Below are 22,584 nucleotides of genomic sequence, written 5' to 3'. Positions count from 1 at the left end.
AAAAGGCCATGCTTTTATTTTTTTTGAAGGCTTAATTAGGGGGTGGGGTGGGGGGACAGGCATCTTTGTTTGTTTTGGGGCAACAGCCTAATATGGCTACCACCCTGGAACCAAAAACATAACCTGCATTTTTAAAAATCGTTTCAGGTGCCTTTGAAATCTCCCTTCAGCGTCTTGACAACACATCAGTTAAGATTAAACCTGCAGCGCCAGGAAGGTGTGCACTGGTTGTAGGAGGAAACAAGTCTTATTCCGAAAGGAAAATAACTTCTGGGCAGTGGCTTCATTTTACTTTTGATTGTCGAACGCCGGAGAATTATTGGGAATTGGTGATTGAGAGGGACATTGGTAAGTTGCACTGTGCAATCCAGTTTTTATGAGCTTCTTAAAGTAATTTGGATATTTGTCAACCTGAGCTGCATGCTGAAAGCCTAAATGACAAGGGTAATTATTATTTATCTTCTACTTTATACAGTACCATCCTCTTTGTTGCTAAATAAGGGCTTGGGGATGTCAACTGAACTGAAATAACTTAACTGTATGAATCACCTTCCTTTTAACTGATCATTTAGCTGTTTTTATACAGGGGTACCTCGGAAGTCGAACAGAATCCGTTCTTCCGGAAGTCCATTTTACTTCCAAAACGTTTGGAAACCAAGGCGTGGCTTCCGATTGGCTGCTGGAAGTTTGGGTTCCAAAGAACATTCGAACACTCACTTCTGGTTTTCGATTGTTCGGGAGCCAAAACGTATGCGCACCAAGGGCCTTTTTGAGCTATTGTGGGAAATGTAAAAGAACTTGTAAATTAAAATATAGACGCTTCTTCCTTTTTGGTTTTTGTTTGGCCCTGTTTGCCAAGCCAAACCAGAACCCCACCCTTTCCTTTCCTGCTGGTTTTCTGCTGCACTGCTATAGGGTTCAGTAACAATCACCCCCACCACTGCTTCTCTTCAGATTTCAGTAGGGGAAGAGGAAGAGGTGGATTGGTCTTGCTTTGGTGCTGGGCTTCAAGATGCTCTAAGCGCCATCGCAACTTTCCCCGGCCTCCATCTGGCAGCCTCAGGTTGGCTATTTTTTCCTGCATTTGAGCTCAACTTCTGAGTGTGGTGCAGCCACAGGGATGACCCCCTCCCCCCCCATTCCAAGCTGGGAAAGGCTAAAGCTTCTCTATCCACCCTTGCCAGAGGGTGATGGATCGTGGCCAGGGGTGGCAAGCAGAATTACAGACCGTTGCTTTTCACAGGAGAAAACCAAAACAAGAATGGTTCATAAAACAAACCAACGTATCCACTTAAGAATTCTTGGCCCGTGGTTTAATCAACTATGTTTTTAGTTGATTGATCTGTCAATTAAATTGATTAGAGCCTCCAGCTCTTCAAATCAATCAATCAAATCTCATTATATTATATTATAAGAGCTGTTTGACACTGGAATGGACTATCTCAGAAGGGCTCTCCTTCACTAGAGGTTTTTAAACAGAGCTTGGACACCCACCTGCCAGGATGATTTAACTGTGATTCTTGCATTTTAGGGGTTGGACTAGATCAGGGGTCCCCAGACTATGGCCCGGGGGCCACATATGGCCCCCGAGGCTCTTTGATGCGGCCCCCAGGGACCCCCGCCGCCCGCTCTTACCAGCACAGTGTGGCGTGGCTGCTGCCTTCCGACCCGGAAAAGTGACGGAAATAGCTTGTGTGCACGCGCAAGCATCATTTCCGGTGTACTTCCAGGTCGGAGGAGGCTTCTGCACATGTGCACAAACTATTTCCAGCGCTTTCCAAGTCGGGAGTGTGCCAGAAATAGCGTATGCACGCTCCCGCACCCCACCCTCCGGCCCACCACGCAATCGGCACGGCGAGCATCTGGCCCAAAGCCGGGTAAGTTTGGGGACCCCTGGACTAGATCCCCTGCGGTCCCTTCCAGTTCTACAATTCTGATTCCCAAACTTAGATCTCCAGCTGTTTTTGGAGTACAACTCCCATCATCCCTAGCTAGCAGGCCCAGTGGTCCGGGATGATAGGAATTGTAGCCCCAAAACAGCTGGAGGGCCAAGTTTGGGAAACCCTGGCTTAGAATGTGTATAGAGAATTACTAAAAGCTCAACATAAATGCAAGAGTAAAAGGATTGGAATTTAATGGGATGGTCTTGTGTGATGATCATTCTTACATTATGTGTTTCTAGATTGCATGAGAGGACCATGTCCATTTGGGGATGTTCTGCTTCAGCCTTCTGGGTTCCTGCCCTTTAACAAGACTTTCATATGGGACGTTAAAGCCAGAAGGTTAGATGGGCTTGAACTGAAGTTCTATCCGTTCTTAAAACAAGTTCTGCCTGGAGAGACTTGCCCCGACCAAGTTCTTTACACCATTGGCACCCTTCTTAATACGAACAGAGTCAACATCGGAAACTTCTGTGGAAATGGTACTGTGTCACGAATCAAGGTGCAGGGGGGAGTTATTATGACCCTGAAACTCCCATGGAACTCTAAAGTCGGTGTCTCTGGGTTTAAGCTCGAAGGCAGGTCTTCCATACAAAGTGAGTATAAGGAGGTTACTTATGATTTGCTTTTGTTGTCAGCAAAAAATAATAATAATGGTATTTTAACACACTACAGGACCCAGGTGGCGCTGTGGGTTAAACCACTGAGCCTAGGGCTTGCTGATCAGAAGGTCGGCGGTTCGAATCCCCGCGATGGGGTGAGCTCCCATTGCTTGGTCCCAGCTCCTGCCAACCTAGCAGTTCAAAAGCACGTCAAAATGCAAGTAGATAAATAGGAACCGCTACAGCGGGAAGGTAAACATCATTTCCATGTGCTGCTCTGGTTTGCCAGAAGCGGCTTTGTCATGCTGGCCACATGACCTGGAAGCTGTACGCCGGCTCCCTTGGCCAATAATGTGAGATGAGCGCGCAACCCCAGAGTCGGTCACGACTGGACCTAATGGTCAGGGGTCCCTTTACCTTTACCTTTTTAACACACTATCTTTAAGTGTGGTTCTGTAGGCTTGCTTTCTGCTAAGTGGGTTGGAGGGGGAACTTCCTGAAGTAGTTTTCTCTCAAAAGACATTTCTGTTTTTGCAGTGGGTGAGGGAGATCAGAGAAGGAGAAGATAGTTTTTTAAGGAAAGGAGGGAGAATCCTGACCTTCATTTAGCATCCTGAGCCTACTTGCAAGCAATATGGAAGGGGCTAATTAATGCACTTGGCTATTTCTGAAACACAAGTGTGCATTTGTATATTAAATAATGTCCCAACGTAACACAGGAATGGTATTATATGTATCTAGAGAAGATGTAGACTAGCTAAATCCTAAAGGCCTGTCCAGGAGAAGGGATGTGAGAAGGGATGAAGGCACATGTTACTTCTCACACTTTTAAAGAGAGGTGTGTGTGACCTACAGTATATGCTCAAAACGTAATATGAGAAGCGGCCCTGGTAGATACTTATTCTTTTTGTCATAACGGAAATTACCTGTTTCTTTCCGTGTTCTGAATCGGGAATGTTGCAGTTCTCTTTCACAACTATATCACCTAAGGGCAAGGGTTGTTTGAAAGGGCCCTGCAACAAAATTGCTCTTCATTAAAAATAAATAGATTACCTGTGTAATGTGAGTGTGCTTTCAAACAACCTCCCTTGAAGCAACTTAAATCGTTTTAACCAAATTGATAGTGGACCAATTTCTGTGTGTGTGTGTGTGTGTGTGTGTGTGTGATTATTCTCGTCTGCATTGTATGTTGACTGGGTATTGATCTATAATACTTCTGCCAAACTCCCATGGTTCAATCTGCCTACCAGACCGTACAGAATGGGTTTTTCTTGTAAGCCAAAGCTGCTTAGTCAGAATAAAGAGTAAGTTAGCTTATGCCAACCCACATACATATAGAGGGACACCAGGGCCGGATTTCGGTTTGATGGGGTCCTAAGCTACTGAAGGTAATGGGGCCCTTTATATATCCAGCTGTCCTTTGTCAACAACAAATTGTCACTGTTTTTTGTGTTGAATATATGCTATACAGTCATACCTCGGTTTAAGTACGCCTCGGTTTGAGTATTTGCAGTTTAAGTACTCCGCGGACCCGTCTGGAACGGATTAATCCACTTTCCATTACTTTCAATGAGAAAGTTCACTTCAGGTTAAGTACGCTTCAGGTTAAGTACAGACTTCCGGAACCAATTGTGTACTTAAACTGAGGTACCACTGTATGGTAATTTATGGACCTACACAACACAAGACACTGTTGCTGTATGTAGGTTTTATTTTATTTGTTTTTTATCTTATATTTTGGAAATGTACACCCAGTTTTTTTTCCTTTAATTTTTTTGGGGCCCCCAAGAGAGTGGGGCCGTAAGCTACAGGTTGTTTAGCTTATATGTAAATCTGACACTGAGGGACTCCATAAAAACTACAGTATAACTGTCTTCACTTGAGCCAGAACCTGCAAGCTAAGCCCCACACATGAGAGAATACAACACACATATCACCTTAGAAACTAAACACATAAGCTCTCTTTTATGCTCATAGTGGTCATGTCTGTCTGGATATACTTTCTCATTCAAAAGTAATTGAAACTCTTTTTCCTGGGGGCCTAATTCTGGCACCAGCTTGGTCTTGAGAGTAGTTCTAACAAGGCAAGATTCACTATCCTGAGGTTTCTGGTGACTGCTGGGTTGGGAAGAACGACTGCAATGCAACCACTCTCTAGTTCAAACAAGTTTATAATTTTGAGGTTCGCCGGTGATTGTGTATGTTCACAAATGCTTGTCTCCCTTTGTGTTTAAAAAAGGATTGTGCATAGTTGAATCCACATTTCAAACAGAAGGAGAAGCAACCTTGATGTCTGCCAACTACCCGGTGGGGTTACCAGAAAATGAACTCGTGGCATGGCAATTTGTCATTCCATTCAACTTAAGGGCACGTATCTCTATCCTCAACTACACCACCGCAAAATGTGAACGGAACTTTCAGACAGTCGAGTACCAGTTACCCGGGCAGCACCCTCAAGAACTGGTGCCCAAAGAGGGGCAGTCTGTCGTTCTTGCTGGTAATTTCAACCTTTCCATGCAAGGCTGTAAGCAATATCAGCAGGATGCTGGGGCCCACAATTTGCATTTTAAACTTTTTGTTCAGCGCCCTGAAAACGAAGAGAGTAAGTAACCAATTCCATCTTTTCCTTTTCTTTTTTCTTTGGTTAATGGATCTTTTGATTTATGCTTGTGGTATGTCGTGTGTGTGTGTGTGTGTGTGTAAAAGAGAGAGTGAGCGAACACGCCTGTGTACACAGCAAAACTTAATGGGGCAAAATATGCATTATGGGTTAGTAATACAGGCACCCTTTTTTATTTTGGAAAAATATTGCACTGTACAGTGGTACCTCTACTTACAAATAACTCTACTTACGAATTTTTCTACTTACGAATGGAGCTCCGTCTGCCATCTTGGATGCGGTTTAGATAGGATTTTTTTTACTTACGAATTTTTAGATAGGGTTGCTTCAACTTACAAATTTTTTCTCCCAATGCATTCTTATGGGATTTGACTTACAATTTTTTTCGACTTACAAATGTGCGTTCGGAACGCATTAAATTCGTAAGTAGAGGTACCACTGTACTGGAAAAGATCTCAGACAAATAAAATAAAAGTAAAGCATTGCTTTCTGGTGATTTTCATCCCCACCTGTAGGATTGGAGTCTGAACTGCGCCTTATATTGGTTACAATTGAAAATTGGGTTATTGTGATTTAGAAGGCCGTTGTCGACATGACTTCCCTGTCATAGATTAAGTTTAGACAGGGGTGTTGGACATCCATTCAGTATTTTGGGCTAACTAAAGTTTACTACGTTTGTGAGGTAATACAATTATGAAGAATGGCACGTTAAAGCAAACCTTGGGGCATTCTCCTCATCGGGGGTTACGATGGGATTGTTGCAAAGGAGATGGTCGCCAATGTCAGGAAACTGCTGTTGGAAGAAATGAGGGAGAGTGAGTGGACATTTCTTGTGGCTGTTGGTGGATTGAAGTCACTTAACTGTACAAAAGCACAAACTTAAAGGAGGACCCACAATCGATGACACACTTATTGATAAAGTATTCCATTAATATGCCTTGACAGTTGCTTATATGGAGAATTCAGGTAGTTCATAGTTCTATTCAATAGAGAGAGGGTAACTTTCTTTACCTGTCCTTGTAAATCAGAAAGAGGTGAACAGCTTAACGGTTTCAAAACATAACGCCCCGAAGTAATTTAAATTCTTCTTTAGATCTTGCAAATCATGGAACAATAGCTGCACCATTTTCTTCTTTTTTAAGAAAGGGACTAAGTGCTGCAGTTCTTCTAAATGATCTTCTCTGTTTTCTTGTTTTCAGATGTAACCTACATAGTTGACCTAAAGAAAGAGAGAGGCTTAAATCTTACAATATTTTCGAAGCCAACACAGCCTGGAAGTTTATGCTTGATCTGTATTAATCGTAGTAAAAAATGTGAGACCAATGTGACTTTAGTATCCGGTTCCAGTTACACTATCGTCTTACTGTGTAAAAATACAGAGAATGTGAGGGTAACTGCTGTGCAGTCCACAGGTATGAACAAAATGTCTGGAATTTAGTTCCCTTAAAGTGTGTGTTTGGCGGGGAGACATCTGACGAGAATGTATTCCTATTTTTACTTGCACTTCCAAATGCTGTTTGTTTTCATCATCTGTCCTTTTGTTGCTCATTAGTCTCGACTAAGTAGAATTGATGGGGCCACCATCATATGTTCTGCGCATGCAAGTTCCCACTTGCCTCTAAGGTGCCTCCCATCTTTTATCAGATTGCAGAAAGTCCCACTTTCTTTTCAGGAGAACAAAAGTGTAGCTCAGTCTCCACAGGTGCCATTGCTTTTAAACTTACTCTTCTGTCTTAATTATTTTTAAAAGCATGGGGTTTCGACAAGGGCAGTGCTGTTATAAGTCGGGTGTCTATATAAGCTTTGCCACCTCTTCTTGATGTCTTCTGCTTCTGTTAGGTCCTTTCCACTTTTGTCCTTTATTATGGTAATCTTTGTACGAAATGTTCCTTTCATATCTCCGATTTTCTTGAGCAGGTCTCTGGTTCTGTTGTTTTCCTCTATTTCTTTGCATTGCTCGTTTATGAAGGCCCTCTAGTCTGTCCTTGCTACTTTTTGGAAATCTGCATTCAGTTTCCTGTACCTGTCCCTATCTCCCTTGCATTTTGCTTGCCTTCTCTCCCCCACTATTTGTAAGGCCTCATTGGACAGCCACTTTGCTTTCTTGGGTTTCCTTTTCATTGGGATGGTTTTCGTTGCTGCCTCCTGTATAATGTTACGAGCCTCCATCCATAGTTCTTCAGGCACTCTGTCCACCAAATCTAATTCCTTAAACCATCCTCTAGCTCTAGCCTACAACAGCCCCTTGGTTGACCAGACTCTTAGCAAAATTCCTTGCTCACCAGTAGGCCTTTTTCCTTGACTCCTCTCTCAGTTTCATCAAATTTCTGCATAGCTCTTTGATAACCCATATGTCTTCTGTAGGGGGATGGGTAGCCACCCGCCTGTTTCTCTGGCCCAGAGCCTATGGTTATAACTGTGTGTCTTTCTCATTGCAGTCTGTTGGAATTCCAAAACCTGCCAGATGAGACCCTTCCATCTGGTTGTACCGCCGTTTCTTACTTGGCTGCCAATCCTGCTTGAGACGTTTACGTGGAAACTCCAAGCCCCAGCAGACACCATCATAGAAATCAGGTCTCCAACCTCAAAACTTAAGCAGCATATCCCAAACCAGAATCAAGTATGCACTGGGGGTTATAGTTACTCCATTAATGGCAGCGCCCCAGAAAAGGCATTGCGACTTGGTGTCTTCTGCCTTGGTGGAGCCATTGAGAAAATTCAGATGAAAGACAACATCACTGTAATGCTTAAGACTTATGGCAGAAGGTGGATCAATGAGTCTCTGAAACCGAACCTCACGTTGTTTTTTATGCCAGTTATTCAAGGTGAGTTTATTCTGTTTCGGTCCTTCTCTGCGATCAAAAAGTAAAGAAAGTTAAAATCTTGTATCAGCCCAGTGAAAGGCCCTTTCCAGAACTGATGTTAAATATTCCACGGTTGAAATGTGGTTATTCTTTTTTTTGAGGTGTAATATCTGAGATCTAGTAAAATTTGGATTATAGCAAGGAAGCCTAGGCGGTGTCATCTGAAAGGGTTATACGGTTAAGGATCCACGAGCAAGAGAGGGAGCTTTTTGTGGGGTCAAAGTCATCCCTGTGAAAATGTTTAACCCTAACCCCACCAAAATTCACTTCAGTTTGAGATTTCGGCATAGGTTGCCATCTTGGATTTTGAGGCATTGTCTGCAATGATTGTGCCTATACATTTTGTAAAATAATAATAATAATAATAATAATAATAATAATAATAATAATAATAATATCAGATTGCCATGAAGCAAAGGGGTGTGATTTGGTAAAGAAAGAAGAAAAAATACAGACAGATAATTACTATACACAGCAGCAAGGATATAGATCTTCACTTGTGGACTAATATATTATTGAATGCATTAATACAAATAGAAGTCATAAATATTGCAGCTGTTGAATAAGGGACTATTATTATGATTGGAATACAATTGATTAAATAAGACTTTGGAAGCAGAAATAATAATAATAAATATTAAACCTGTAATTCTAGCCACCAAAATTATACAATTGGATATTTGATTCATTTATATTTGATTTGGTATTCTGATTTGATATGGATATAATGAGGTGTACTTTGGATTTTTGTAATTGAAAACTAATAAAAATTAATTCAGGGCGCGCGGGGTGGACAGAGGGTCTGGGAAAGGGGCCATGGGTTTATTTATCAAAGGAGAGTTTAGCATGTCTGCTTGCAGAAAAGGTTTTGTGGCAGGGCGAGCTTAGATCTTCCACAGCATGTTTCGCTGCCACTCTAGGATGGCTGAAATAGAGAAGCAGGGAGAAGGGAACATGGAAGGGAGAATACGTTTGTTTTCTCCTGCTCTGGAGGGTAGGACTCGAACCGATTGCTTCGAATTACAGGAAAGGAGATTCCGACTAAACATTGGGGGAAACGTTTGGACAGTAAGAGCTGTTCAACAGTAGAACAGTCTCCCTCGGAAGGTGGTGGACTCCCCTACCTTGGAAGTTTTTAAGAAGAGGTTGGATGGCCATCTGTCATGGATGCTTTAGCTGAGATTCCTGTACAGTGGAACCCGGTTTGCGACTGCCTCCGTTTACGACAAATTCGGAGAGCGACCGCCGCGGACCTGGAAGTATTTTTCATCCGGGTACCGTACGCGGGGATGCTCAGAAGCGATCTGCACAGCGTGTGTATGCGCAGAAGCGATCTGCACAGCTCATGCGTGCGCAGAAGCATGCCTTCGGCGAGCGACGCACTTGGGGAGCGACCGGCTCCCCGGAACGGGTCGTCGTCGTAAACCGAGGTACCACTGTATTTCAAGGGATTGGTGTTCTGTACAAAGTATTCCTAGTGCTAAGGTTTAGTCTTATCATAAGTTAAGTAATAGGAAGTTAGTTAAGTCTGCTGCAACTGGTTTTTCTTATGGACTGTGCCATTCCTGAATGTATTAGATTTGTGACCATTATGCTCATTTGCTTTCAGTAGGAGTAAAGTTCTGCTGGATGAAGTACAATTGCCTCTGGTCTACTTTTCGGGAAACTCTTCTACGTGTTTAAGTTTTTCCTCCACACGTATGACATAGATGACCAACTCTACAGTTTTATGACTCTATGAGAAGTGATGCACATAGCTGCCAAGTTCTCCCCTTTTTTTAAGGGAAATTCCCTTATGCTGAATAGGCTTCCTCGTGAGAAAAGGGAAAACTTGGCAGCTATGGTGATGCAGTGGGATGTTAAACCAGGCAGATTCCTTGGTGTGGGATGTACACACAAAAAATTCAGTACAGCTTAAATTGCAGGATCTGCGTGTCTGAGAGATGGCTAAGCTTTCTTTCACAAAGGGTTTATTTTGTTTTGCAAGATGGCTAAGCTTTCTTTCACAAAGGGTTTATTTTGTTTTGCACGGGGGAAGTAAAAGGCAGCAATGACTTAGCACATTTGTTTTTTTTGTCCCCTCGCAGAAGAGTGTGTATTCAGCGTTATTCCAGATCCAAAAACCGAAGTTTACCTGCAGACCCCTAACTGGCTGGAAGGTCTGCCGCCTTACATATCTGTGTATTGGAACATCACCGTCCCAGCCAAACAAGTTGCGCAGCTGTCGTTCCCAAAGGACCGTATGGGTGTTACTTGTGTACAGAGCCGGGCTAACATCTATATTCAGGAACAGAGACCGAATGCAGAAGAAACTGTGCGCCGCGAAGATCAGAAACTCCCTAAAACTCTAGATCTGAAGCATCATTTCTGGGTCAACATCACTAACTGTAAGCCAGCTACCAATCAACAACTGAGCATGCAATTCAGGGTGAAGTTCATTCAGAAAAAAGCAGGTGAGGTACCACATGTTGTGCATTGTTTCACAATAATCAAAGGGAGGTTCTTTCCTGCCAAGGGTTCATCTTTCAGTTCTGTGTTCTTTTCCCATGAACCTGCAGAGTTGGGGAAGAACTTTCCACCTGGTTTCAGTCGCACAGGGGTTAATTTCCCAGGCTATAGACAGTACAGTGGTACCCTGGTTCTCAAACTTAATCCGTTCTGGAAGTCCATTCCAAAACGAAGCGTTCCAAAACCAAGGCACGCTTTCCCATAGAAAGGAATGCAAAACGGATTAATCCGTTCCAGACTTTTAAAAACAACCCCTAAAACAGCAATTTAACATGAATTTTACTATCTAACAAGACCATTGATCCATAAAATGAAAGCAATAATCAATGTACCATACCATAAAATAAATAAGACAGTATTGTAGATGATAAAAATGTAATTCAATTTTTTTTTTCTTACTTGCACTGACGATAGTCATTGTTTGGATGGGGGGCTTTTATCCATTTCCGCAGTCACACAATCAATCAATCAATCAGTAGCTGAACCGGGTTCCACACAGTCGCAAAAAAACAAATGAACCGAAAAAGCCTCAAAAACAAAAATTTGAAATAAATAGCAAAAACGAAAGCGCCAAACTTAATCCGTTCCGGAACTCCGTTTGACTTCTGAAATGTTTGAAAACCAAGGCGCAGCTTCTGATTGGTGCAGGCGCCCTGGAAACAATAGCCGACAACCACATTGGACACTCGGCTTCCAAAAAACGTTCGGAAACCGGAACACTCAGTTCCGGGTTTTTGGCGTTTGGGAACCAAGGCGTTTGAGAACCAAAGTACCACTGTAATTCCTAGCTGTCAACATGGGCTTCCTGCTCTTACGCACTTCTATGCTGAGCATCTTTTCAGCTGCTTTAAGCAAGCTTGTACACCCCCCCCCCCCGACCACTGGACCACTTCTCCTGCCAGCCCGCAAGGTGTGTGTGGAGGAGTTACTTACAAGGATTTGGGAAGGTGGTGTAAAGGGTGTGGGACTCTTCCAGGAATAAATAAATGGAGAGGGAGAAATGGAGGGTTTCCTCTGCTCTCAATTTATTTATTTATTTATTTATTTCCCTCCCCCCTCACGTGCGCAAAGGCACGATTGAGTAAGTGAAAGCAGTGTACGGTGCAAGTTTACCTGTGCTTCATTTGTTAACTTTGTGTAAAATGGGATGGATCTATCAGAGGACTCCGCTGCATTGGTAAAGAAACAGCGAATGGAATGCGCTATAAACATGCAACACCAGATGGCGCCCGAGAGCAGGATATTTTAGAACCCGGTTTTCCATAGAGATTTTTTTCTTTCGTTGAAACGATCTCATTTCTGTCTTATTTATGACTCTCCCCCCTTTGTGTTTATATCCACCCAAACAAAGACACACACATTTTTCATATTTTCATGGCAGAAATGTTCAGGGGTGCTTATAGTGAAACTCCCCGTTGAAACATGGCTACTACCTGTCAACATTGCATATAGAAGGGAATAACTCTTTGCTTTTTTAGTATATAAATATTCATGGTGCTGAAGAGCAAATCTGGAGCATATTTCCTGTCACAGCTGAACTTTTAAATAAGGCTAGATAGTCATAGCAGTTGAGAGATTATTTGACCTAAACTCATTTTTCTATTCTATTCGGGATGTCATACGTGGGAACATTTTTTTAAAAGAGAGAACATCTTGTGCATGACTCTTTCAGTTGCGTAACGTCTCGTGATTTCCCACCACTTCTATCTCTCTCTTCCCCTTCCCACCATCCAGCTGTTAACTGCTGGACAGACAGTCCTGCGTTTGTTGAAATTCTCCTGATTTACAAGTTGCTGTGTTGTTTCCTCCCGCCCTCCCCCAATGTGCGTAATAAATTGCAATATATGGATTTTAGATTCTAAATCTCTCCCAAGTGTTAAATGCATGGCATGAAAATTTAGACAGGAGAGAATCCCGCAGCTTAAACCCTTCCCTTCTAGACCCCCCCCCTTTCTATCTCTCTTCTTTGGTTCCTTTGGATTGTGTGTCTATCTGCACATGCTCATAAAAATCTGAAATGTTTCAGAAGCGAGTGAATGCAGCAGCTGTGACGTAGGACAAGATGAGCCGCCTCTCCAGCTGTATCTCACTGAACGTCTCACTTTTAACTTTTCACAGGTTTGGCAGTCATTATTGGCGTGGTGGTTGGCGGAATTGCACTGCTATCAACTATTGGGCTCCTCATATTCTGCGCTAAGAGGAAGAAGTAAGTTTGCTTGTTCTCAGAGGTTTTCAGTGCAGATTAAAATGTCCCATTTTTTACCAGAGACAGATAATAATAATAATAATAATAATAATAATAATAATAATAATAATAAATAATAATAAATAATAATAATATTAAATAATAATTATTATTATTATTTAAGGTAAAGGGGCCCCTGACCATCAGGTCCATTCGTGTCCGACTCTGGGGTTGCGGCGCTCATCTCGCTCTATAGGCCAAGGGAGCCGGCGTTTGTCCGCAGACAGCTTCCGGGTCATGTGGCCAGCATGACTAAGCTGCTTCTGGCGAACCAGAGCAGCACACGGAAACGCCGTTTACCTTCCCGCAGGAGTGGTACCTATTTATCTACTTGCACTTTGGTGTGCTTTCAAACTGCTAGGTGGGAAGGAGCTGGAACCGAGCAACGGGAGCTCACCCCGTTCCAGGGATTCAAACCGCCAACCTTCTGATCAGCAAGCCCTAGACTCTAATTTCTTAAAGATTAAAAGCTTCCCTAAACAGGGCTGCCTTCAGATGTCTTCTAAAAATCTGGTAGCTGTTTTCCTTTTTGACATCTGATGGGAGGGCGTTCCACAGGGCGGGTGCCACCACCGAGAAGGCCCTCTACCTGGCTCCCTGTGACTTGGCTTCTCGCAATGAGGGAACCGCCAGAAGGCCCTCGGTACTGGACCTCAGTGTCCGGGCAGAGCGATGGAGGTGGAGACGCTCCTTCAGGTATACTGGACCGAGGCCGTTTAGGGCTTTAAAGGTCAGCACCAACACTTTGAATTGTGCTCGGAAATGTACTGGGAGCCAATGCAGGTCTTTCAAGACCGGTGTTATGTGGTCTTCACGGCTGCTCCCAGTCACCAGTCTAGCTGCCGCATTCTGGATTAATTGCAGTTTCCGGGTCACCTTCAAAGGTAGCCCCACATAGAGTGCATTGCAGTAGTCCAAGCGAGAGATAACTAGAGCATGCACCACTCTGGCGAGACAGTCTGCAGGCAGGTAGGGTCTCAGCCTGCGTACCAGATGGAGCTGCTAAACAGCTGCCCTGGATACAGAATTAACCTGCGCCTCCATGGACAGCTGTGAGATCCAGGTTTTAACGGAGTATTGCAGGCTCCGAACCAGGGAACCCTGAATACTATTCCTTTGCAAACTGGAGCCTTGAACGTGCTTTGATCTCTTCTGACTTAATGTGTGACCTGCACTGTTAGAACTTGCAGTGCCGATGGCATGGGGGAGAAATCACAGCAGGAAATTTGTCGTCCTGGCACACACTGGCAGCATGTTAACTGGTGCAAGAGCTTTATTTACACACCTTAAGGCAGGAATAGGACCCCTGTTGGCCTAACATAGTGCCCTCTGTAAGCAATCAGTTCAGACCCCTGGCGGCCTCCCCCAGAAGTCCACTGGTGTCTTGCCAAATGCAAGGCGGTTCTTTTAAAATGAGATTCAGAACTAATACAAAACACAAGTGAGTGAGAAGATTAAAGATTTTAGCCTAAACAGCAAGCGATATATATACATACCAAGCAAGCGCTTCAATCTGCCGCTTGGAAGCCCTCAAAAAGTGGCGAAGCGACTCCCCAGATAGCCAGACTCAGTTTGCACGGTCCTGCGGCCAGGGCCGGATTTAGGCTGATGAGGCCCTAAGCTACTGAAGGTAATGGGGCCCTTTATATGCCCAGCTGTCTTTTGTCAACAACAAATTGTCGCTTTTTTGTGTTGAATATATGCTATATGGTAATTTATGGACCTAATAGGTATCTAAAGCCATTTGCACATGCAGAATGTAGGCACCCTGTATATAGAAATGAGCAAACCAGTGATATCTTAGGGAGCAGGCTAGCAGGCGGGGCCCATGACGTACATCATAGGAGCCTACACAACACAAAACACTGTTGCTGTATGTAGGTTTTACTTTATTTTTTATCTTATATTTTGGAAATGTACTTCCAGTTCCCCCCCCCTTTAAGTTGGGCACTAATTTTAGAAGTCACTTTGAGTTGCTTTTGTGAGAAAAAAAAGACTAATAAGTATTGATCATCATCCTCATCGGTTATATCCAGTTCAGAAGGGCCACAATCCAGTGCACAGTTAACCTGCTCTTATTTAAATGATGTGTTTGGATGCTGGACTGCAGATAAGCCTAACATTCATATGGTGTTTTGTAGCCGGAGGTGACTAGCAGTGATTTTCAAGGCTGACTTCTAATTGGTCCCCTTGAAGGACATGTTCTCCCTCTGAGACTTATTTCTTAGTGCTTGAAATAGGGATATTGCCAAAACTGTTCCAACCTCTCTCTCCCAAGAATGCCTGCTTATTATGAATCATTTCTTCTAAAAGTAATTTTTTCCACCATTGCCTGGTTTAAGGCAATTTAATATAGACCGTTGGTTGAACTTGCTGGTTTCCACCACAGACTTCTTGACCTCTCTTCATGAAAGTTTTCCTTTACCAGCACCAACAAATGCCCCCCCCCAGCCACCCCTTTGGCTCTATGCATCACTGTCTCGATCAGAATACGGTCAGGAAGTTTACAGACCCGAGTTTCCCAATTATCTTCTGCTTATGGAAGTCACGTCGTGTTGAAGCAGTAGTGACTGTGTGATTCATGTCTGTAGTTAGCCCCCGTTCAGAGGCACTTGGGCCCCTGTCACGAAGACTTTAGCCCATATGAACTCTTAGAGTTCTGAGTCACGTTTATTTTTGAGATGTGTATATCTTCCCATACTATGTGAACTGGGACACATACAAAATGAAGTTAAAGGGACCCCTGACTGTTAAGTTCAGTCGTGAACGACTCTGGGGTTGTGGCACGCATTTCTCTTTACTGGCCGAGGGAGCCGACATTTGTCCACAGACAGTTTTTCCAGGTCATGTGGCCAGCATGACTAAGCTGCTTCTGGCGAAACCAGAGCAGCGCATGGAAATGCCGTTTACCTTCCCGCTGCAGCGGTACCTATTTATCTACTTGCACTTTGACGTGCTTTTGAACTGCTAGGTTGGCAGGAGCTGGGACCGAGCAACGGGAGCTCACTCCGTCGCGGGGATTCGAACCGCCGACCTTCTGATTGGCAAGCCCTAGGCTCTGTGGTTACACTAAAATAGCTGTAAAACTCCCGTCCTGTTAAGTTTCCTTATCGCTGTTTTTATTCCACAAAGCTTCAGATCAGAAGAATCGTTATTTGCATCAGTCACTAGCCATAGCAATAAAATGCACTGAAGATAGGGGTAAAGGCTTAGCTATGCAAAATACATTCTAGAGGTTTACACTGATAATCAATAATAGATCTTATCCTAATGGTGCTGTGGTCTAAACTGCTGAGCCTATCAAGCTGCTGGCAGGCTGCAAAATGTACATATGAAAGGCAGAATAAAGGATGTTCTAAACCAGGGGTCAGCAAACTTTTTCAGCAGGGGGCCGGTCCACTCTCCCTCAGACCTTGTGGGGGGCCGGACTATAGTTTTTTTTGAATGAATTCCTATGCCCCACAAATAACCCAGAGATGCATTTTAAATAAAAGGACACATTCTACTCATGTAAAAACATGCTGATTCCCAGACAATCCGCGGGCTGGATTTAGAAGGCGATTGGGCCGCATCCAGCCCCCGGGCCTTAGTTTGGGGACCCCTGTTCTAAACAAACTGGATGGGCTAATTGGCCAAACTAAAGTGGATATTACAGGGAATATTTAGATCTAAGTGCCTACCTGGGAGTGGAGGTTGGAAAAGCAGGATTTGGGGTTAGGATCTAGCGTTTGTCTAAGGCAGGCACCCCCAAACTGCGGCCCTCCAGATGTTTTGGCCTACAACTCCCATGATCCCTAGCTAACAGGACCAGTGGTTAGGGATGATGGGAATTGTAGTCCAAAACATCTGGAGGGCCGAAGTTTGGGGATGCCAGGTCTAAGGTAACAATTGATCACTCTGGCAAATGTCTATAGATGTAGACCTAGCTCTTTTTGGGTGGCCGGACAGAGAATGCAAGTTTATAATTAAATATGACCCTTTTTTATAACTGGTCAAACTAGCACATACTTCCTAAGCTTTGCAGATCAAAATGATTAAAGAGAAAGTGTGTGTATGTGCAATACAGTTGTATCTTGGTTTTCAAACAGCTTGGTTCCCAAACGTTTTGGCTACCGAACGCCGCAAACCTGGAAGTGACTGCTCCGGTTTGCGAACTATTTTTGGAAGCCGAAGGTCCGATGGGGCTTCTGATTGGCTGCAGGAGCCAACGTTTCCAAACGTTTTAGAAGTCGAATGGACTTCCGGAACAGATTCCATTCGGCTTCCGAGATACGGCTGTAAATGCAAAAGCAGCGTTATTTTTAACGTTTCTTGCTTTATTTCTTTTTTCCACCAGAAAGAAACAGGAAAACCAGGCTCCAGCCGTAGGAGTGTATAATGGTAACGTCAACACCCAGTTGCCCGGAAAGCAGGGCATATTCAAAAAGAGGAAAAAGAACGAGTCTCATATCTATGCAGTTATTGATGACACCATGGTTTATGGCCACTTGCTGGATGAGTCTATGAAACCGGAAAATGCCGAAATAGGTGTGTACCAGCCTTTTACTGGGCCAGTCAGTACGGCCCCTTCCCCGCCTCCGATCAGGAAAATATCCAAAGTGCCCAGCATGGAGGAGCCCTCTTTCACGATATTGACTGACAGTGAGATCTATACCTTTGCACATCGCAAACCAGAAGAACTCCAAGCCAATGGTGACGTGACTTCAAGTGGTAATGGAAATGTAGGCAAGTCCTTGCTTGAGGAAAACGAACAGGAAAATTCAGAGCTCTAATGTTTATTTGACGGTTCGGATAAGAAACTAAATCTTGCACCCATTTTTCCCGTAATTTACCTGTTTAAAAAAAAAGGAAGAAAACAAAATGCTTTGGTTGCTGCAGCTCTGTTCCGGTTTTCGAATGAACATGCTCGGACAATGTATTTCCGTAGCATGTTTTGCAGGGATACAAGTAACTTTGAACGTGGAAAAGGACAGCGAAGCTGTATTTTCAGTCGTCGTAATAGCAGACCTGGTTTTTTAAAAGGCAAGAAGAGATGGCACATTGGAGCGTAAACGAAGCTGGAGAACTACGTTGCCAAAAATATATTCCTTCCTGTGTTTCTTGTGAAGATTTCAGCCATACTACAGAACAAAAAATGCGGGTGTGCAGAATGGCATAGTCTGAAGATGATTTTTTCACATGGTAACCGTGTCATAGGAATATGACTTTTATTGTTCACATGGTTTCATTTCCTAGGATGTGACGAGGATTACATTAGTCCTTGAAAGGACAAGGCCTATAACAACTGAACAGCAAAATTTATTGTGCTACTCGTGAAAAAGAATTATACTTCTCTTTTCAATCAGTTGTATGGTGTATATATATATACAGTTCAGGACATTTCATTTTCTTTCTTTTTTCATCTATAATTTTGTTGTGATTGTCCTCCAGTGATATTTTTAAAACTAAGACATCCAGGTTCTTTTTTATTTTTATTTAAATAAAACATATTTAATTTTTATTAATGCATATAACATAGCAGTTTCCACTTCACCAGCAAATATGCAAATGATATAATATTGCCAAGGTTCCTGTGCAAATAAATGATTAGTTCAGCATGAATGAGGTTGCTAATCTGTGCAACCCTTATAGTGCAAAAACAATAGACTTCAGTGTCAAAAAATTCAAAATTATTTATGGGCTTGAACTCGATGGCTGTTTGAACAATTTTATGCTCTGAAGACGCGTGAAAATATGCAAATTTTTATGCATATATGCAACCAATGACTAAGTCCTTGCCTTCAAATATATAAGGAAGACAACAATGCCATTTTCATGGCCTGTACAACTCTGGATTTTGTTAGCATAAATTGCCGCAAACCTATGTATTCAAATGCCTAATTTTGTGGGTTGGTGAGCCGCTTTGTGGAACATAAATGATTTTGCGCACTGTGCTAGACTTCCAGCTGGCTCAGTGTGAATTAACTCTCGCAGAGTGATGATTAAACAGAATGCAAGTTAGGAAAGGATGGAAGGGCAAAGTTTGCATTTTTTTAATGACACAACACTATGTCACTTGACTGAATACGATTGCCATACACAGGCTTCACTCAGAAATATTCAGCAGTTAATACAATGTGGGGAAACATTTCATCTTTGTACGTAAGTGTTTGACTGTTGCGCAAGACCTCTTGCGCAACTCCCATTTACCTCAGTAGTTCTTGAGCAAGGGCAGCGTGTGTTTGTGGGAGTGAGCGTGCATAGTACGCAGAGTTTTAACTAGTCGCAGGAAAAGGATAATTGTTAAAATCCAGAAGGCTGTTTGGTGATGTTGTGCGAGAGCAATGGGGCTTCCTAGGGCACCCTTCCCCAAAGAAGCTGCCTTAACAAGTTCAAGTTGCTTCTGAAACTCGGGTGAAATACCAGCAGTGACTTTTGAGCTAGCAAAAATGAGCAGTGCATTGTACTTTTACAAAGAACTTTTCTGGATTCCTTCAAAGTAATGCATTCAGCAAATTTTGTGCAGCCATATGCGTCAATTTGCACCACCCAGTTCTATTAACTCGGTCTTTTAAATGCGTGTCAGTTGAAGCCAGCAACTCCAGTTTCCATCATTAGCATTTAATTTTCACATTAATCGTGCTTCTAGTCTGTGTATTGGCGCTCGTCACTTAAATTACGTAGCCAGGATTTCTTTTTGCAGTTCATTCTGCGGTCTGTGAAATATCTTGGGAGATGCCCAACAGTGAACACGAGGCCATTGCACGGTTGTGAAATGGGTGAGGCTTGGGTCTTTGTACACATCACTTTTGTATGCATATATCATACGAATTTGTCCTGGAAGGTCTGGCCTATTTTATAATGTTATGACACTGGGCATTGTCTTGCTAGAGTTGCGTAAAACCTCATTTCCTGGCAGTACGACTATTTCCAAAATGACCCCCCCTCAGATAGAGTTGTATTTTTTACTAATAGGGGAACTCTTGTAGCATCTGTGAATGCAGAACAATATGCAGTAGAACCTTCATGAGAATTGCAGGATCAGACTGGAGCTGCGTAATTATCCCCCAAGTTTCTTGTTTTTATGCCACTATTTCTATATGCCGCTCAGTAACTTATTCACTGTATAGTCCTCTTTTTCTAATGCTGCATATGAAGTGTTCTCTTAAAGATGCTGTCATTGTAAATATTTGTGACACCTTTGTACCTGACTGAAATCCGCCGTGTTTCTGTTCCACAGTCTTAAAAGGTTGTAATTTTTTAAATTCCAGGCTGTGTGTATATATATATATATATATATATATATATATATATATATATATATATATATATATATATATAATGCATTTTCTGTGTTTAACGGAAAAGGGACATGTTGATGCAAAGGGCCTTTTTTTTACATTTGTGAGTTCTTCAAAACTGAAATAAAATGGTGTTTACAGTTAACCGCTGCTTACCTGCATCTTAAGTAACTACTGTTCTTAATAGAAGGGCTTTTTTTAACTCCTTTTTGGGTTTGCTGGTGGCCCCAGATTGGCAGGAATTGTGCTCAAAAATGGCATCATTCTGGTGCTGCTTGATGTGCGTGTAATTGGCTATGAATCATTGGTGAAAAAAACCAGGAATGACAGCATACTGTTAACCCGTATCCTCCCTTCTGACAGGACCATTTCTGCTTAGGGGCCAGCAGTGTTCAAAACTCCCATTGTTCTAGGCACATTTTGCGACAAGGAATTTCATCAGCGTGAGCAATTTTTGAGCTCTGGGCACAATACTGCACCTAAGATTTCAGACTTTAAAAACTGCAGTGGAAAGAAAGCAGGACCTTTTTCTGCCTCCCCACTTCCAGCTACTCACTGGAGACTGGAGACCCTCTTAAGAATATTAGGGTGGGTGGGCAGGGGAAGGACTAGACCATGTGAAAAAGGAACACAATATAATTAACAAAGCCATGTATAGGTCAGAGTCATAGAATAAATGCACTGTGTAAGATAAATGTTTACGCGACTGAACCATTCAGCGATAGGCTATATATTCAACAAAGTCCTGATGCCAACAAAAAGTTCACAAGTAATAGTGGGTGGAATGATGATGGAATTCTTCAGAGGTTTAAAACAGACACCTCCTGGATGTAACCTATACATGGCTTTGTTAATTATTTGGCTTAGTTGAATGACCATGAGTTCATTCTTTTAGATTAGCTTTCGAGTAAATTCCTTGTTACATTTTCCAGCCAGTGTGTGGTGGTTTTGGTTGTTTATGGTCTCGAACCACCAACCTTCTGGTTAACAGCCAAGACACACTGAGCCTTAAACTGGGATGTGTACATTTCAGGCTACCGTTGTCCATGTGCAGACACAGGTTAGGTCTGGGGAAGAAAGACATTCCTGCCTCTTCTCTGGTCTGTACAGCCAGTGCTTTTTTATTCCTTTAAAAAATGTTTAGGGGTGCTCTCATTTTCCTACTCATATTGAAATACTGCCCCTCAATGAGGCCAAACTTAGATTCACAAAATGTTTAGTGGTATGAGTACCCCTGCATCCCTGCAGAAAAAAGCACTGTGTACAGCAATGTAAGAATGTGCCTTGTAACACAGCAGAGAGGATAGTGACCTTGCTGTGTTCCAAGCTGCTCATGTGAATTTCAGTAGATCTACTGGAAGTAAAAGTTAGGTAGGTAACTTGGAAACGCCTAGTGTGTTCTTTAAAAATCCAAGCACATTCCTTTGACTTCTGTGACACATTCTTCCTCATACTGCTCTGTCGGTGCCTGCTTGCTTGTGATTTAAATAACCTTGATGAATCAGACCCCATTCAACATCAACAAAGATTCTGATGAAGGCAAGGAATCACATTCCTTACCAGAGATTTGATTTACCGGTATGCTTGTTAGGGCAAGCTGTGTGGTCCACCGTGAGAATCCTAAAAGGAGTAATAAATGAAAGCTGATTTTTAAGTTAACCGCTGGCTGCTTAAAAAATAAAATAAAAGATGTGCCAGTTCTCTTTTCCGTCATATGCACCCTCCGTTGGCTACTAACTCCCAGAATTACATGATTAATGCCCAATTAAGGACTTGAGGCCAGACATAGGATAGCTCATCTTCATTAATAGCTGTGTGAATAATGGCATTCATCATACATTTTTGTACACTTGTGGAAAACGAGCCTGTCTCTCCTCATACTCATGCTTGAAATTCAGACGCTGAAAATCACCACAAAGATTAACTCTGTCGGTGAAGGTGAGGATCAAGGTATTTATGTATTTTTATAAGTTTTTTTAGTTAAATTTTTGTTTTACAATTTAAAATACTCATTTTTACATCCTTAAAATATCAACGACTTCCCTTCTTCTCTTTCCACGGTTCCTCATAAATCCCTACGTATTTTACAAAAACTATAGTAAGGTTGGTAGTACAATAGCTTTGTAGACAAGCATTTTAGTTTCCCTGCGAATGTCCCGGTCCTCAAACACTCTGCACTTCAGTCGGGAGAAAGCTGCACTCGCAGAGATCAGGCAATGCTGGATTTCGGCATCAATGTTGGCCCTTGTGGAAAGGTAACTGCCTAGGTAGGAGAAGTGAATGACATTTTCCAACGTTACACCATTGAGTTGGATCTGTAGCGCTGCAGAGGGGTTATTTTGTACTTGTTGGTGCAGCACTTTGGTTTTTTGGATGTTGAGTGATAGGCCAAGCTTTTTGGAAGCTTCTGCAAAGATATTTAGGATGGTTTGGAGGTCATCCTCTGAGCGTGCGTACACTACGTTGTCATCAGCATACTGAATCTCTCTGACGGAAGTTACTCTTTGTTTTCAGCTGGCAAAAAA

General features: G+C 42.7%; 1 protein-coding gene across 1 annotated transcript in view; it reads left to right on the top strand.

Moving 5' to 3' along the window:
* The window catches only part of CDCP1 (CUB domain containing protein 1), a 39,126-nt gene extending 20,746 nt beyond the window's left edge, over window positions 1-18,380 (top strand). The window contains exons 2-9 of the mRNA XM_035129484.2: window positions 148-348; window positions 2,183-2,536; window positions 4,782-5,144; window positions 6,362-6,574; window positions 7,601-7,987; window positions 10,114-10,479; window positions 12,653-12,740; window positions 17,116-18,380. Of these exons, the coding sequence (XP_034985375.2) occupies window positions 148-348; window positions 2,183-2,536; window positions 4,782-5,144; window positions 6,362-6,574; window positions 7,601-7,987; window positions 10,114-10,479; window positions 12,653-12,740; window positions 17,116-17,551 (2,408 nt within the window). The 3' untranslated portion in view covers window positions 17,552-18,380. The remainder of the gene's footprint in view (window positions 1-147; window positions 349-2,182; window positions 2,537-4,781; window positions 5,145-6,361; window positions 6,575-7,600; window positions 7,988-10,113; window positions 10,480-12,652; window positions 12,741-17,115) is intronic.
* Window positions 18,381-22,584: the final 4,204 nt, after the last annotated feature.

Source organism: Zootoca vivipara, chromosome 12 (genome assembly GCF_963506605.1).
Source record: "Zootoca vivipara chromosome 12, rZooViv1.1, whole genome shotgun sequence".
Taxonomy (NCBI): Eukaryota; Metazoa; Chordata; class Lepidosauria; order Squamata; family Lacertidae; genus Zootoca; species Zootoca vivipara.
The sequence above is the reverse complement of the archived record's forward strand: the minus strand, read 5'-3'. Positions and strand labels throughout refer to the sequence as shown.